At 35.8% G+C, this 17,391-nt stretch overlaps 2 protein-coding genes and 1 long non-coding RNA gene across 3 annotated transcripts in view; 1 reads left to right on the top strand and 2 right to left on the bottom strand.

Annotated features, from left to right (window-relative positions):
• Positions 1 to 186: 186 nt before the first annotated feature.
• LOC110377586 (peroxisomal membrane protein PEX16) lies at positions 187 to 3,258 on the bottom strand. The gene has a single exon (XM_021336509.3). It carries the CDS (start codon positions 3,049 to 3,051, stop codon positions 2,065 to 2,067), a length of 987 nt encoding a protein of 328 aa, XP_021192184.1. The 5' UTR covers positions 3,052 to 3,258; the 3' UTR covers positions 187 to 2,064.
• Positions 3,259 to 4,568: 1,310 nt separating this feature from the next.
• LOC135117577 (uncharacterized) lies at positions 4,569 to 8,011 on the bottom strand. Its single transcript, XR_010276972.1, has 3 exons — positions 7,877 to 8,011; positions 6,632 to 6,713; positions 4,569 to 5,178 (listed from the first exon to the last, which is right to left on the bottom strand). It is a non-coding gene; the product is annotated as an uncharacterized LOC135117577 (long non-coding RNA).
• Positions 8,012 to 8,135: 124 nt separating this feature from the next.
• LOC110377574 (mitogen-activated protein kinase kinase kinase 12) overlaps positions 8,136 to 17,391 on the top strand; it is a 39,095-nt gene continuing 29,839 nt past the window's right edge. Inside the window, exons 1-3 of the mRNA XM_064037799.1 lie at positions 8,136 to 8,234; positions 8,325 to 8,535; positions 14,279 to 14,455. Coding sequence (XP_063893869.1) covers positions 8,355 to 8,535; positions 14,279 to 14,455 — 358 coding nt within the window. The 5' untranslated portion in view covers positions 8,136 to 8,234; positions 8,325 to 8,354. The remainder of the gene's footprint in view (positions 8,235 to 8,324; positions 8,536 to 14,278; positions 14,456 to 17,391) is intronic.

Below are 17,391 nucleotides of genomic sequence, written 5' to 3' on the forward strand. Positions count from 1 at the left end.
GTACGTCAGTACGCTGAGTGTCACCAAGTTTATAGTAGTGAAAATAAGGTACTTTCGTGAGAAATGTCATGTGAATGACATTATTAACTACTACGCTTAAAAATACCTAGGTACTGCGCCTTCAGTGGGCGTGGGGCATGTTGGCAGGCATGGGTGGATGCAGGAATATTAAAACAAAATACATGATTAAATAAAAACATTGTTCCATTTATTTTATAGTATTTACATAAACAGAAATAAGAACAAGACTTAATTAAAGTTTACACATGGTAGTCGTTAAATCTTGTTCAGTCACCTTATATTTTTATTATATTATTGTAATTATAAATACTCAATTGAAAACACTCGAAAAACTTAGGTATAAAACCACCATCAACGGCCATTTCGTCTATTGCAGACGATTTATGTGGTGGTGTCTGTGATACAACGCCTTTCGTGACTTACCACCATACTTTTATTGCTATAGAACAATATTTGCCTACTGATATTTTAGGTCATCTAGAAGATCCCGTTGCAAGTTTTCAACTACATACATAATTTGGCAGCTTGTGAAAAATGCTTCTCTACAAAGTTAAGTCTAAATAAAAATTTAATCAACTAGTTTATCCATGCTTTGCAGTGGGATCTCGGACCCATGGAATGTATATATGTATAGATATATGTCTAAGTGCCACATATGGTTTAACGTGACCCAAATATATGTACAATCATGTAATTTGCTGTATCTTAAACAATGGTGGAATTTAATCAGTGTGCAATAGGATGTCAATAAAAATATAAATCAGAATAATCAATACATGTCAGAATATTTGCAATGCACTTATTAAATACATTTTAAAGTTTTATTTATTGCTTCATTTTACAGTTATTTGTTTGCGTATAAAAATATTGTGGAATATGTGTAAATATTTAACATTTAATTGGTGTTTTCATATATATTAACGAATATATTAAAAACCTCTAGACCTCAACAATTAACTTTATTACCCATACAGCTTGGTGGGTAGAAACTTTCACAAAGCAGCCAGAAGTCTGGCAGTTAGAGATTGATACACCCGTGCATCAGAGAGTATGTAAATGTATGTCCTGCAAATCTTTCTCGGGTTGTGTCGGATTGTACCACCGGGAGTTGAGAGTGAAGGGATAGGGAGTGCTCCGGTGTTGACGCAAATGATTGCTAAAATATGTCCAGCGCAGCTGGCTGATCTTAGGAGATAAGAACAGTCGTAGCCAACAACTCGCTAGGATGCAATTATTACACTTTACAAACATGTATGTACATATTGACGTCAGGTACTGACAATATTTGTTTTAACTCAGCCTTGTAAGCATACCTACCTATGTGTTAAGTCCTATTCAATGACATATTGGCACTTGTGTGAAAACGTAATGTTCTTTACTATTTGTTGAGAAGGAACAATAATTCATAAGCAGTTTGCATCATTTAGGCAGCTACAAATAACATTTGTATAGGCAACTTTGTGTGGAATTGATTATAACAATAAAAATTAGTGAAACTACCCTGTTACAATATTGCTTAGAAGTAATTTGTAGATGACAGGAGGACAAAGATGCTTAGCAGGAGGGAAATAGTCGTGCTCAGAATTTAGTTTGGTGAGAACTACAGAACAGAAACACTCGATAAAACTCCTCACAACAGAAGAAATATACAAAATGAAAAAGATCAATGTTCCATGATTCCACTATTCAATTTCTTCATTAAATATAAATAATTACATTCGCTTACTTTGCCACAAATTATAAAACAATAGAAAATCAATTGTGTCTCACGTTTATCTGCGCACTGACGTACAACGGAGTTAATATGCAAATATGGAGCAAGAACTGGTCAAACCTGGACATAAACAGTATGTGAATTGTTATGAATCGTCGAAGCAGCATACTCCTGAGCATTAACATCATATAAATCAACAATAAAAAATTATTTTGTTGTATTTAATGAATACAACATTAGCAATATAATACAGTGAAACAAATAATACCAAACCACCCAATATAATTACTTTATAAGAGTTCAAGTCATGATTTTGTTTAATTAAACAATTATGAAGCCCACATGTAGAAATAAATATCTTGCCAATGACTCAAATACTGTATAATTGGCCCACAAATAAATGACATGGCTGGCACTTTCTTTGTCAGAGATGTTAGAGTATTCTCAATAACATTCTTAGAATAACCATTGTACATAGGACTCCTAAGTAAGTACAGAACAAGACCCAACTTCCTGCGACTTATCTCTAGCCGTTGGTCATAAGACAAATCCTTCATATATTTACCATACAGTTTCATACTTGCCAAGTCCACACAGAGGGCTATGACCCACTGCTTCCACGCTTTTGTACCAAACACTCTCATAGAAGCTAAATGTATTAAAGGCTTCAGAATGTGTAGTGACTCAGCATAAATTAAATCATTAACGTTGACGGGTGCAGGCCTGTCATCTTTGATCTTCACTGGCTCCCAGTCACGGAACGCCACTGAGGGCGCGCCGTCCACTCGTCGGATGACGCGCCCTGACCTGCGCAGAGTGAAGAATGAGTTGGAGTTCTCGTCTGTCTCTTTGCCTTCTGTAAACTTCTTCCTCTGTAACGCGGGAATAGGGGGATGGGCTATCGGCAGCTCCTTGAACCTGTACAGCAAAACAAGAGCCGAAGAACACTTGAAGACCTGCAGTAGCGTCGCCACCGTCCATTTACCTCTTGTTCCCCACCTGTTCTTGACTAACAGTTCAATAAATACTTCGCAGTAGTGTACTACTGTTAGCCACAGCTTGATCTGCTCCCGGAGCCCGTAGTACGGCTCGTCTGACCCATAAGCTTCTCTAATGAGCTTGTCGTTAAACAGTGACACGAGTTTAGACACCGAGTACACTAATTCCGAGACGATGGGCGATTTGTTTATCTTTCCAGCCACAAAATATGAAGACCACGTCGCTACAGTCTCGACGTCCGTCACAACACCAGGGTTGCTTATTACCCATCGCTTGTAAACCGCATACAACTCTTGTAAAGATAATGCTTTATCCATTTTACTTGGCGGCTCTCCAATAAACACAGCACGGACAATAACGAATAACGGCTTTCCTCAATTAATAGTAGTTCCCAGAATTCTGCAGACCTAAAAGTAAATAAATTAAATTATAACTCGTTTCTGCTGCACGAAAACTCAAGTCTTTGTTGACTTTTGCCCCCAGCCGCCAGCCCAAATTCCGTACTCTATGGCCCACAGTAATGTCAATTTTCTAACGTCATCAATCAAATGCCATACTACGTACATTCTAACGTCATCAAATGACATTCAGGGGTCCATGTCCGGAAATTATTTTGTTAGGTTCGTAGGTTCGTAAACAGGGCAGTGTAATATCAATAGACATGGCAGATTTGATTGACCTTTACGCGTAAAACATATTCTAACGATAGACAAGAACATCCATACAAATAATTTACCCGCTTATGTCGTCTGTTGACATCTTATTGACGTATTGTGACAGGTATTCATCCCCAATCATCGTCCCCAATGATGTTAATTGCAGAAGTGACACAATATTTTCGCTCGAATTTTGCCTATGTTCTTCATTACTCAAAAAGCTTAATAATAAAGACCTTGCATGTCACCATCCGGGTGAGTCTATCAGACATATTATATCTGGTTGTTCTCGTTTGGCTAACGGTGAATATTTGCACAGGCATAACCAAGTGGCCAAGATCATCCACCAGCAGCTTGCTCTGCAATACAAACTTGTAGATCTTGAGGTGCCGTACTACAGGTATGCGCCCGACCCAGTTCTCGAAAAGGACCATATCACGTTGTACTGGGATCGATCTATCATCACTGACAGGACTATTTCAGCCAATAAGCCTGATATAGTGGTGATAGATCGATTAGCGCGCCGCGTGATGATAGTCGATGTCACCGTCCCGCATGACGAGAACCTCGTGAAAGCTAAGAAAGAGAAACAAATAAAATATCTTGACTTAGCGCACGAGGTTGTCGCCATGTGGGATGTCGACACGGCTGTTATTGTGCCGATTGTCATTAGGGCCAATGGTCTAATAGCCAAGAGCCTCGACGAACACCTCAGGAGGCTCTCGTTGGGCGGCTGGATCAAGGGACTGATTCAGAAGGCAGTACTCCTTGATACGGCACGTATTGTGAGGAGGTTTCTGTCTCTGGGACCCTAACCACCGGTACCTTGGACCCTGTGCCCGATATCGGTGGCAACCTATTTTTTATATTTTTAAATGATTTTTATTTTTATATTTAATATTTAAAAATGTAAATAATATGTTTGAAAATAAATAAATGACAAAAGACCTTCAAAAAGACCACCGGTAACTTCGACCCTGTGCCCGATATCGGTGGCCACTTATTTTTTTTTTTAATATTTAAAAATGTAATTTATATTAAGTTGAAAAATAAATAAATGATAAGGACAAAGAACTTCTGTTTATATGTAAGTGAATTCAAAATCATGCAATAAATTAAAACAGGAATTTATTTTTAAGGTTTTTTTAATATTAATTAATTAAATATAAATACATAATTACAAAGTATTTTTTTCTTAAAAATAAATATTAGGAAAATCTTAGACTTGCACTTCCAGTGTGTCTTAAATTTAATGATTCATTTTCAAATTACAATTTTATTAGTGTATTGTAATAGGTTTAACTCCAGCTTTTTTAATAACTGGTTCTGTACCGTCGGCGAACTGTGTTCTGGTTCAATTTTTCTTTTAATTCTTTGACCATTGCAGTTAAACGTTTTGTTTTTTTACGGAGATATTTATTTTGGTTTTGTATTTTACAAAGTTTTCCACGGAGCTCATTTTTTTCAGAGTTGAGTGTTCTTATCACAATTTTCAGCTTATCAATTTCGTATGGATCAATAATTGAATCAGAGTCGGATATTTGTACTTCTTCTAACGATGTGGGGGAATCCTGTCGACTCTCTGAAACACGCTGGGTAGGATTACTGCTCGGAATTGCTGTCTTTTTAAGGAAATTTCTTCCAGTTTCAGTCCTGTAAATGTCATCAGGTTGGAAGTGAGAAGAACAGACATGAGATGCTTTAGAAGGCAGCCACGTGTTTTCGCATCTATCCTTTCGAACAACCTTAATCCATTGCTCTCTATTCGGGTGCTCAGGGTGAACAAATCTGAAATAAGCACAAAATAACAGGAATAGATGATGAATAATGTCATAATAATATCCGAGTGGCATTAACTAAATTAGAAATTCACATATTTTAACATTTTTAAATATCTAATAATATTTAATATCTTTCCATATTATGTGTAGGTATATGTTACAGCCATAGTGATTAAATATACACTCTTTTGCAAAAAAAGCGGACACCTATGCGAAATCTTGGTTTTAAGGACTTCACGTGTATTCCAAAGGGTTTTAATGACTGTAGTATGTTTCTAGCATCAAAAGGGTTAGCCAAGCATGCGTGAGAGTGTATTCTAAATTTGAATTTTGAACAATTGCTAAGAAACTGGCTAAAGGTTATTTTGGAGTAACTTTTAGTAGAAAGTTTTTGGGCTTTTTGAAAAATTTTTGACGTGATTTTCAGAAAACTGATGATGCAGTTTTAATAAATGATTAATGTACCTTTTTGTTACATCAAAACATTTTTGAAAAACTATGCGTATTTGATAAAATTTTCACCTGCTCTAAATGGAGTTTCGGTATTTTAGTGTAAAGCGTTCTATTGTTTAGATATTGTACCCATGCGGTTTAAAATATCCCATTCTCATAAATAAACACAATTAAGAGGACTATCAGTACTTTGGGCTACCACAACACCAATTTAAAGTTAGCAGTGCCATTTTCAACTCGTCTCCTATCAGACTTTGAAGTTCTGAAAAATTTTGAAATTCTACATAATACAGAAAATAACGCATAAACTGTGAGCACGAGGTCTTAAGGTCTCGTAATCACTGATTTTTAAATAACCCCGCCTCTTGGGAAACCCCGTAGACCTCTGAAGATCTATGAGTTTGAGCGTTCAAATAGCGGGTTTTCATCCCACTGACATTTTATTAAATAAACCTGTATGCTCCGAGGTTTTCTAGTATCTACAGCACTTTTCTGCTTAAATCATAACAATAATTGGCTACCTGATCATTTTTTGAGAATCATACGTTTGGCCAATAATTTTGGAATTAATGACTCCCTTTCAGCTAAATCATCGTAAACCGACACCTATGGAGTTATCGAGAGCTACAACGCGGCAATATTTTGACTTTTTGGATAGCTTTAACCCTCCTCATTATTTTTTAAAAGGTTAATTTAACATTTATAACAAAATTTGGTATTTTTTAAATGTCAAAGTGTGATAGGAGACGAGTTGAAAACCGCACTGCTAACTTTAAATTGGTTTTGTCGTAGCCCAAAGTACTGATACTCCTCTAAATCCCTCGCTATCGCTCAGGATTCTAATTATTGAAACACTCGCAACGCTCGTGTTTCAATTTTAATGTTGTCAATTATCACTTTATCCAAATTGAGTAGATATTTAAAATAATAGCTAGATAATATGTATGATATGCAGACTTATTACTTTGGCTGTATGTAACATATATTATATCTTTTCCTTCCCTTACCGATGAAAACTGATCCCTGATGATGCGCTGACATTTCTTGAAGTGTTTTTACAATATCGAAATACACACGACGTCATATTATCTAAAAAGAAAGAACATAAAATCACTAACTGAAATCTGTTTTCATTAATATTTTACCTACTACCAGTTTTATGGCACATCTGCACTGCATGGTTTTTTTGGTTCATAATTTTATCGTGCAAAGGAGATGGCCAAATTTTCATAGAAAAAAAACCCAGAATCGGCAGCAATGAAATGGTTACCAATAGGTTCTTTATGATAGACCTTTGATGGTGCCAAAAAATCCAGACTGAAATCCATGGGGTATAGGAGCTATTTCATATTATCGCAAAAATAGGTTATGTTGAATATATGTTGATTTTAAAGATTATTAACATCAAGTGACATAAAAAAGCAAAGTAAACTAACATTATACAAGCCACTAGTAACAACCCCATAGTTTCAGAGTTGGCCTGGTGTGTAATCACCTTTTAATAAAGGTCTTGTATTTAACCACTCCAGATACGATTAGGCACCGACCTTACCTACTTGGAGAGGTTTCGCAGTTACATGCAACTTTCACAACTGGCTATGAAATGTTTTTGGAGAAATTGTCTTTGAAAATCGCGCCATGTGCATTGACATATAAATAAATAATTAATAATAATAATTCTAAGCTCGATGGCCATGTGACATTGTCAAATAAATATAACAAATGACCGATGCAAATGACTTAGCAATGTAAAACGGTCCAATCACGAGTCTGCATTCAACTTCTAACGAACATCAAACAGTAAAAGTAAACTTTTTTGTGAACTAAAATCTTGATCGAAAAAACGTTATAAAAAGAGAACCCCATGGTTTTTAGATGTTTTGAAATACTTTTTAAAATCCACAAATTATACTGAATCCAATCATACATATGAAGTTCCTGTCGACTCTGGGTGTTTTTTTGGCCATCTCCTTTAATTGTAATGAAATTACTTGCTATTCAATCACTTGAACTACATTTAATTTCATAAAAAAATTTGATTACCAATGAATTGTTATTTAGGTCCAGATTTAGATAATAGTTGTCAAATTAAGTTCGTCTCGCTCCGGACGGACACATCCAACCTGAAGCTATGCCAAAATCGCACTAATGCCTGATGTAATGCGCGAAGCTCAACTCAATGGGAAAACACGAAACGTTACATTTAGTAGTGTAGTACATATATATCGATGACAAAGTGTAATTTTACTTACCTACTTGACTATGAAATTGTTAATAATGTGCGTAAGTTTATTTATGCCTTGTTTGGCGCTTCTTCTTACACATCTATCTGACACAAGTGTCAAAATCGGTCTATATGGTCTATGCATGGTCTATGCTCTAATCAGCACGATTAAAATTGAAAATGGTGCGATGTTTAAAATCTAAGAGAATAAAAGGACCTCTCTTTTAAATTAAATTCAGTTAAATTAAAATCAGGTTATGTTTGACCAACAAACTGCAGAATTTTATTATTTATTTCTTTGTGTATAGTCTGTGAAGTTTCACTATGGCTGTGTGTGTAAACTGTAAAGAAAAATATTAAGTCTGTCTATGGTTCACGCCTCAGAAGTGAGTGAGATCCTTGTTTTGATTTTTATTTCCAAAAATGGATTTTCTTGTTTATTTGTGTAAATGATTAACATATTACTTCGTGTGCAGATAAAATAGAGCTGCGAACCAGCATACAAGATGGACGGGAGTCCTCCCGAGGACCCCGATGCACCGGATATTTTGGAGGACAGGCTTCAAGGATGTTTTCCAGCCTTGGAACCCGAAGAAGACAAAAAGAAATTATTATGGATGGGGGGCGTGATGGAGTGCTTCTCCACCGTCTTCTCCCTATTCAGCACAGCAGACCACAAGCCACAAGGTGAGTTTTTAGTCATTTTATGTGGGGTACGCAATACTGGGACCCTATGCATTTTGTTCTATAAATAGCTCGAGACTGAAGGCCGCTGCGCTGCCTGTTCGATTCGGGGGATGCTGCGTCGCGGATTTATTGATGTTTTGAATTAAGAATATTTACTAGAGGACTATTATGTGCCAATACTACAAGGATGGCGCGTGTCCATGGAGTTTTGTTTTTTCGTTAAAGATTCTGTAAAGGTCGCATCCTTGACCCATTTTCCCAGTAATTTTATCAGTTACTGAAGAGACTTGTTGCTTGTGTATTCAGTTAAAATGTAATATAATGTTACCATACGATTCTTATTAGTTGAAAATTGCTATAGAGCTGCTTAGACAAGCTTTATTGCAACTTTTGTGGAAGACTTAAGGGCATATAGCATAAGTTAAAGAAAGACATGGAAGAGCAATAATGGCCTTGTTGTGTATTCAATTTGGTAGTTGTATGCTGTTCTTATCTATCAATTAGCTAATGTGTTACATTGAAAAGCTATCATTACATGTGCATACAGAATTAGATTAATGTTAATATCAGGTTGACAGCAAATTGATCAAACTTGGTTTCATCTTAGTTTGAAGCTAAACAGCATCTTCCCTAATTTGTCACAAATCTAGCAGTTTAGTATACAAAAGGGAACATTGAATCAATCCTTAGTACTAAAAAGATATAGGTACTTCAAGAAAGCCTGCAACCCTTAACCACCTGATGCACTTCCATTTTCCAGTTCAGTTAGAATCTGGGTCAGATCTCATATTTAGGACATAGGGGCATAGATATTGATTTTACTGCAGCTCAGTCTAGGATCCGTTCTAATTATAAATTCCAAGAATTGACATAAACTGAAACATTTGACTGTAATCTTCACATGATTTAATGCAAATACTTATTAAACAAATGAACTACTCATTAAGATAATGAATCAATTGATCCATAATTATTATTGACAGTGATTTTAAGGAGAATTTTGAAAAGGTTCTAAAAATAAAATGTCATGTTTTGAAAATTGTATAGGCATGTAAACTGTAGGTCTTGGTTGTCATTTGAAAATATTTGGCATTCCTTACAGGAAGTTGGTTTAGTAGAGTAGCTAGTAAATCTGACAACCAGTGTTCTACGAGAATTGGGCTGACCTGGTGGATAACTTTCTTGAGGAGGTTAGATACGCTGTCACTCCATGTAAAACATTAGTACACAGTTTTATCCGGTGACGCTGGAGGCCAACGCTAATGTGATCGGGGAAAAGCTAGGCAGTTGGCATAGTGACATATGATAGGTATATTTTTTAGTACATATGCTTGTATAATCATTTTCAAAATATAAGCTTACCAAAGATAAAGATAAAGGTAATGTTAGAGTTCATCTTTTTTTTTTGGGAAAAATAGAATTGGGTATTCAAAGTTATTCATCTGTAATATTTCAAGAATGGTGTAGAATCTTCTGTCTGATCTTTAGGTTTTGAGTATGAATGTGGATGGATATAGTGGAAGGGGACGACCAAAGAGACGATGGATGGATGAAATTCGATATGGCAAGAAAGATCTGTCTATGCCTTCTGTATAAAGTATGGATCATCATAAGCCTTTTTATTGTTCCTCTGCTGGTTTCCTGGAGATTTTTTCCTTCACCTTTTTAATCAGTCATTGCTATTGTAAAGAACTTATTGTACATACACATAGTTTAGTCCTTTTAGGTATTGTCTGCGGGAAATGTCCAAACGCAAAATTTCCCAAGTAGTTTGGCCAAAGTGCGGGTGTTTGGGATCGTTCATCGTCCCCAAACACCACACAAGCCCATTGTTTTCAAAATAAAATCACCAATCAATTAAGAGAAATCTTTGGCAGAATGGTTTTGATTTGTGTTTTTTTGCTCTGGTAACACTGGTGTAAAAACGACTCTGTGATTTAATACTTTACATAATTGTGTTTAAAATATCTTAAGTGTATGTAACAGTGTTGTTAATATGTGATTGAGTGAACCAGCTGCTAAACGGACGATTTGAAATCGGTGGAATATTTTTTTTTTATGAACACGCCTATATTATTTATTAAGCTTATATTGCACTATCATTATTATATATATAGATAGGTATTAGCTTTCCGCGAAATGTAAGAACATCTTGGAATCTTAATTTGACCCACTTTAGATTAGGAAGAAATTTCTCATACGCTCTGAGTTCTGATGACAATACATGACTAGGTAAGAAACGATGCAAAAAGCCTGTTTTTGGTTTTTTAAACTACTTGTTTTTTTTTTTAATATTATTGTATACTTAAGTACACTGCTCATTGTTATGAGCAACGCTCCTATACACACATCGGCTCAGTTTCTGTCTCCTTCTGCTTGACAATATTGTGGAAGCAGAATCGACGACGTTAACGTTTTCATTTCATTTATTCAAAACAAAATTACAATGTGTAGAACATTAGGACATTAATTTAATTACATTACGTAGGTACTTATCAGTTACAATATTTGTTACTCACAACTTATAGTAAAAATAGTGACACAATTCAGTTCCCTGACACAGTTATAATGTATTAGTATAAAAAATCATATAGCATCAGGCATGAAATCTGATACCGAGTGCAAACGTTTTTCCCACAAAATTGCTTTTAATTCCTTTTTAAATGAATTGGGACTCTTTAAATTAATTAATAACTTGAGTTTAGTTGGTAGCCTATTAATCAATTCCACTGCTTGGTACCCGGAGCAATGTTTAATAAATAAAATAAATATAATGTCGGGACACCTTTTCACACACGGTCGGTTAGCCCCATGGTAAGTTATTAATTAACTTGTGTTATGGGTGCTAACATAACTGATAAACTACATATAGCTACATATATACATATTTATAAATACATATTGTAACACCCAGACCACGGCTAACAAGCATGCCCATCACAAATGTCGACCGAGCCGGGAATCGAACCCGGGACCTCAGGTTCGGCAGTCCGGCATGGTGACCATTGCGCCATCGAGGTCGTCATGCTTAGTTATATATATTAAAATTTTTAGCTATCTTGTGCTTTTCTCGTATCTTTCTTTCCTCTTGTGTCTTTACTTAGCAAAGTGACTTAAGGTAGTTAATACTTTGAAGTGTTGTTTACATGACTCTGTTTGTGTGAAAACAGACGTACAAACACTTCAATTAACTACAACAAGTCAAACATTCTTGTCTAATTTCCCTTTCTTAATTATAGTCACTTTTCTTGTTTACCACTTTATTTCATTTTTATTTTTAGTTAAATTTTCTTTTTCTTCTAGTTCTCATTCTGTACAACTATTTGCGCTGTCCTGATTGTGTCCTAAGAAACATTTGCCTGCCACTGTTTCCTGTCACATTTCAGGTAACTAAACTCAAAGATTACAAAATGATGACTTGAATAGTCTCCGCTGTCAAAGACTTGGAGGAAAAGTTAAGGGCCGCCCTAAAGGAACTTGAACTCAACTGAAACTTTTTTTGTTTCATCCTACTATTTTAATTTATTATTATTTCACTTTTTAAAACTATTTTCAGAGGCTTCGGCAGTGGTTCAAAAGTCTAAAACTCTAAATTGAATTAGATGTTCGCAATCTAATACGAAAAGCACCGTAGCTACTTACCGAGTGGGATGGATATACGCACAAACGTTCTTAGCCAATATTGCTAGGTTTTCTAAGAAAAGCGAAGACTTTCTTGAGAAAAGTAATCCGTCGACTTCATAGCATTTGCATGGGCGTACAACTGTATTACGGAATTGCATCTTAATAAAAATGTACATCGTATGTTTGACCTACAAGTCGGTTTGAGCTTTTTGAAGTCTGTGACTGCACTTAAAGGATTACTTCATGCTGTATTTATTGGTCATACGTATTTGATTTTTAACCGACTTCCCAAAAAGGAGGAGGTTATCAATTCGGCCGGTATGTTTTTTTTTTTTATTTTTCTATGTATGTACATCGATTACTCCGAGGTTTATAGACCGATTTACGTGATTCTTTTTTTGTTCGACTCGGAATAGCTGCCAGTTGGTCCCATAGTCATCAGGTCAGGATCTGATGATGGAAACCCTGAGAAATCGAGGGCAACCTTCGAAAGTTGTAGGCATACATAGGGTAAAAACTTGACACTCAGGTGTACGCCTAAAAGCACTATTCAACAGTGAAGATTTGGAGCTGATCTGATGATGGAAACCAGAGAGGGTCGAGGGAACTCGACAACTGAATATGTAAACTACCTCGTGTTTGGGCTTAAATAATTTGTATTGACAAGACCTTTGCAACAGTGAAGGTTTGGAGCTGACCTGATGATGGAGACCAGAAAAAGTCGAGGGAACTCGACAACTGAATATGTAAATTACGTCGTATTTGGACTTATATTCTTTGTATTGATGAGAACTTCCCACTTGTATGGATAGTGACAACTATTCGTATCACTGAAAAGCTTTAAATAAAAAACTTTTTTACAAAAAAATTAAACCGACTTCCCAAAACACTAAAAAGCAAAAAAAAACTATTTTTAGGTGCATCGGCCTAGAAGTCGGTGGCAAAATTAACTTAGTAACATCCATTAGACACCGACTTCTAGGCCGATGCACCTAAAAATAGTTTTTTTTTGCTTTTTAGTGCTTTGGGAAGTCGGTTTTACAGTTAGAAAATAACTATAAAAGCTATGTACCAAACACATTTCAGCATTAAAGCTACTTTGCTTTAAATTTAATTGTATATTTACTTTTTGTTTTGTTTATTAATATTTTATTCTGAAATTTTATTAAGTTTTATGTGTTTTATTTTATATCATGTTATCCTAACTAATATTGTAAATGTGAAAGTAAGTCTGTCTGTCTGTCTGTCTTTTCTTCACGCCTAATCTACTGAACCGATTTGTGTGAAATTTGGTACAGACATAGTTTGGAACTTGAGAAAGGACATAGGATAGTTTTTATTTCAAAAAAAAATATTCCGGACATATAGCGCCATCTATTGGTCTAACCAAAAATATGCCGGAAGTCACTATTCCATGCGAACGAAGTCGCGGGCAAAAGCTAGTTTTTTTATATTTCTTTTCCATTATATTTGAATGTAATTGATTTGTAAACTGTTTTAGCATAAATAAATAAATTATCATTAATCACATTTGCAAGTAGGTAAGGCTCTGTGTCAAACTGCCTATCAAGTTTAATTGCAGTAACACTGTCCATCCCTTTGCGCTCTCTATCACTTAATAAATTCGTTTTATTGGCTGTAACCCAAACCTTTATGAGCGTTATTATTCACAAAGACCTATAGGTGAGGCATTCAAGTTATATAAATTAATCCTATTGGCTATGTTTCGAAATTCCCCTTTGAATTAGGCTTTGTCGGCGCTCTATGACACATCCAGTCGACTGATTTAATCAATTATGGTTCGGCGGAAATTCTAGGCAGATTATTGGATACGATCGGATTTCAGATTTGCAATACTCAGAATTTTAGTAATGAACATGGAGCAATTATGCCGGATTATTGCTAATTATTTTGAGTATTCCATGCGTGGTTTGTGCCTTCCATTTGAGTTGAAATATAGCTAATCAGGATGCTATGGATTCATGTCAGAATCCATAGCAAATAGAATACAGCATAGCAGCACTACACTAACTATAGAATGTAACAGCATACCAGTTACATTCTATAGTTTTTGCTTGTCAGTATCCTATCCTCATTTGTTGTTTTATGTTATCCCTAGAACAAGAATGGGAGATACCTCACGAGCAGCTGTCGAACCTGGTGTACCTGGGAGCTGGGGCCCAGGGCGTAGTCTTCAGCGGCCACTACAGGGGCGAAATTGTCGCTGTCAAACAGCCGCAGGACCGCAACGACACAAACATCAAACATCTAAGGAAACTCAACCATGAAAACATCGGTGAGTCTTAGAATATTTTGGTTTTTAAAAGGCTCGTTTTCATTGGTCGTTAATTTCAAAATCAAAATCTTGTTATTTCACATAGGCCTTTGCAGGCACCTATGAAACGCACCTATAATTAATTGCACGGTTCCAAAAAGTTGGTCTCATGGAGAAGAGCCGGCAAGAAACTCCAATAATTTATAATCCAATCCAATTTAATTGATAAGCAGCAAGAACTTTTATAACCTACTAGCTCTTCTCGGTCAATTCGATATCAATCTAAACAATATCTAATCGCACTCCGACTGCGAGCTTTAATGACAAATGAAGAAGAGCCTTTGTAATTGTTGTTTGTAATATGGTTTGATACTGTTTCAAAAACGAGTGATTATTTAACCGTTAGCTACTGGACTAATACATCAAAATCGGTACGGGTTTCATTAGTTTTAGTTGCTACTTCTTAAATTCTTTTTTGTAGTCTCGTAAAAATAGTGATGGTTTATGAATGTAAGCATTAAGCAGAACGTATGAAAACTACTCGACACTACCGTGATGTGGGTTAAATTAATTGTGGAAAAAATAAAGTCTTCATTGGCGACGAAAGTCTTAACAACTAGCACTGTATAAAAGTACATGACGTCGCATTCCTATCTTTAGTACGCAAAACAAAAGATAGATAGAATATCGGGAACGGTTGTGAATTTACTGACAGCGTAGGAAGAACTGTTCATATTTCTATTTTATTCCAATATCTAATCGAAATTGAAATACCATAATTGACCGAGATTTGTCTATTCCGGGAATCAATTTATCAGAAAGTGCCATTTATATCAAGATTTTAGTGAAGTAACATGATAATTTAGGTATCTAAAATTACTACGTTATTTATATTGATAAATTAATTTATTTTAAGGTGGAGTTCTGTGACTGTCAGCCGCCGAATGCGAGCGAACGTTATTTTATTGTATTTCCATACTTAGATTTTCGTTCACATCTAACCGACGATACGTTTGCGTAATATGCGTAGACGCTGACATTCGGCGGCTGACAGTTTGGTTTGAACACAGCCTTACGACGATAGGCTCGACTCATTTTCCGTCTGATAAGAACCTTCCCTTAATTCGAGGTTATCAGCTTGCCTATTGAGATGTCAGATATCTGATGAGGCATAGCTAATTAATACATTAGGTAATTAGAGCATCTTGTGGCTAACAGCCGCAGGGATCAGCCCATGATATGTTAAGCAAGGCTGTCATTTGAACATCTTTGGCTGTAATTACCGGTGTCAGGAAGTCTGACAACCAGTTTAACCAATGTTATCTTGTTGCCTTGGTAATTGGATGAGGTCAGATAGCCAGTCACTCCATATAAAATGAAGCATCAGGTTAGACTGAAAGCCAATACCCATATAGGTAAGGAGCTAGGCGTATGAAGTGATTTTGGTAATTGCTAACGTCTCGTTCAAGTTATAAATTCCGACTTTTTAATATTATTGCTAGCTCAATATTCTTTTCCATAGACATGGAAAAGAATATCTGACTCTGTTTATTTTTACTCTGTGAGCGTACTCTTAAAACGACATATCATTAGTACGACGCAGTCAGGTCTCTTAAAAAGCGGCGTCCTAAAGACAAACAGGATCCAAAATTTAAAAATAAACTCTCAAATGTAGTAACTAATTGGGAGAAATAAATTGTGAGCCAAAATTGGTCACGAAAACTTCTTCGAAATCGGGCTATTCCGCTCCTGTTCTATAATTACCGTGACGTCTCTTAATTTAAAACTTCACCGGTAGTTTATTTCTGTACAGCAGTAATTACAAATCAAAGTTTATATAATTAATCTTTTCAACTTAAATAAACAGCTCAGAGCCATCGGTGTATCGGAATTTTATTTAAATTCAATAGGAAGCTTAATGTTTATAATAGGCTCGACCATCGGTAAATACCTTTAATGGGAAATAATTAATTATGCGGCGAGATGCTTCATTAATATGTTGTGATTGATTGATTTTAGTGTTAGTACAGTAAACAATAAAATAATTGTGGGATTAAAACCGCTGACCAATTGAAATACTTTTCAACCGACAAACCGCTGTGATGGCATAATTATTTTGCTTTGAATTGAAATGTTCGTTTATTTATGTCAATAGATATTACTAGATATATACAAAAATATTGAATAGTTTCATTTAACATAGATTCTGAAATTCATCAGCTAACGAATAGGAGTCTTACACACAAAGAGACGGTGAATTAAAGACTACCTCCTAATTGTGTGTATCCAAATAAACGTAGGTGGAGGTTTAGGAGGGCATAGCCGACCTTATTAGTGTCCTCCAAAGGTCAGGCACGCCATTGTCAATACCTTATCATTCATGTCTAATAATAATCGTACCTTACAATCTGACTTACCTACCTCTAAATGTTTGTTAGTGGAAACTTATCAATTCGTAAATGACTTGTGAACCAAACAATGGTTTACCAGAGGATTGAACATCAAATTTTCCTTTGTGTTACATCTCTCCTTGAGACAAAGGGACAGACATGACGCGTCTGCCTCATAGGCCTCCCCAAACCTGATATCTTGCGTCTCCCTAACATTGGATACAAACGGATATTGGTTTCGGATTAATCTGGATGCATTGACATTACTAACTGGAGCCTGATACTGACGGACTTTGGATGCTAGGTAATTACATGTCAGAGTTGAGAGTACACTGGCTAGCGGGTAAAAGCGACCATAGACGCCCTTTGGTGTAATACAGTGCTTTGCTTGCTGTCGTTCCACATAGCTGTTTCGAATTCAGAATATCTCGAAGTTCACCCGAGAGTGATAGAATCTCCAGGACATTAGTTAGATGGTATTAGGTAGGACGTCAAACAAATTACTTATGGTGAAAGCACATCTGCCGGCGGTGAACAAACCGGATGAAGCGTCATTCTGCACAAATC

The sequence above is a fragment of the Helicoverpa armigera genome, chromosome 1, assembly GCF_030705265.1.
Source record: "Helicoverpa armigera isolate CAAS_96S chromosome 1, ASM3070526v1, whole genome shotgun sequence".
Lineage (NCBI taxonomy): Eukaryota > Metazoa > Arthropoda > Insecta > Lepidoptera > Noctuidae > Helicoverpa > Helicoverpa armigera.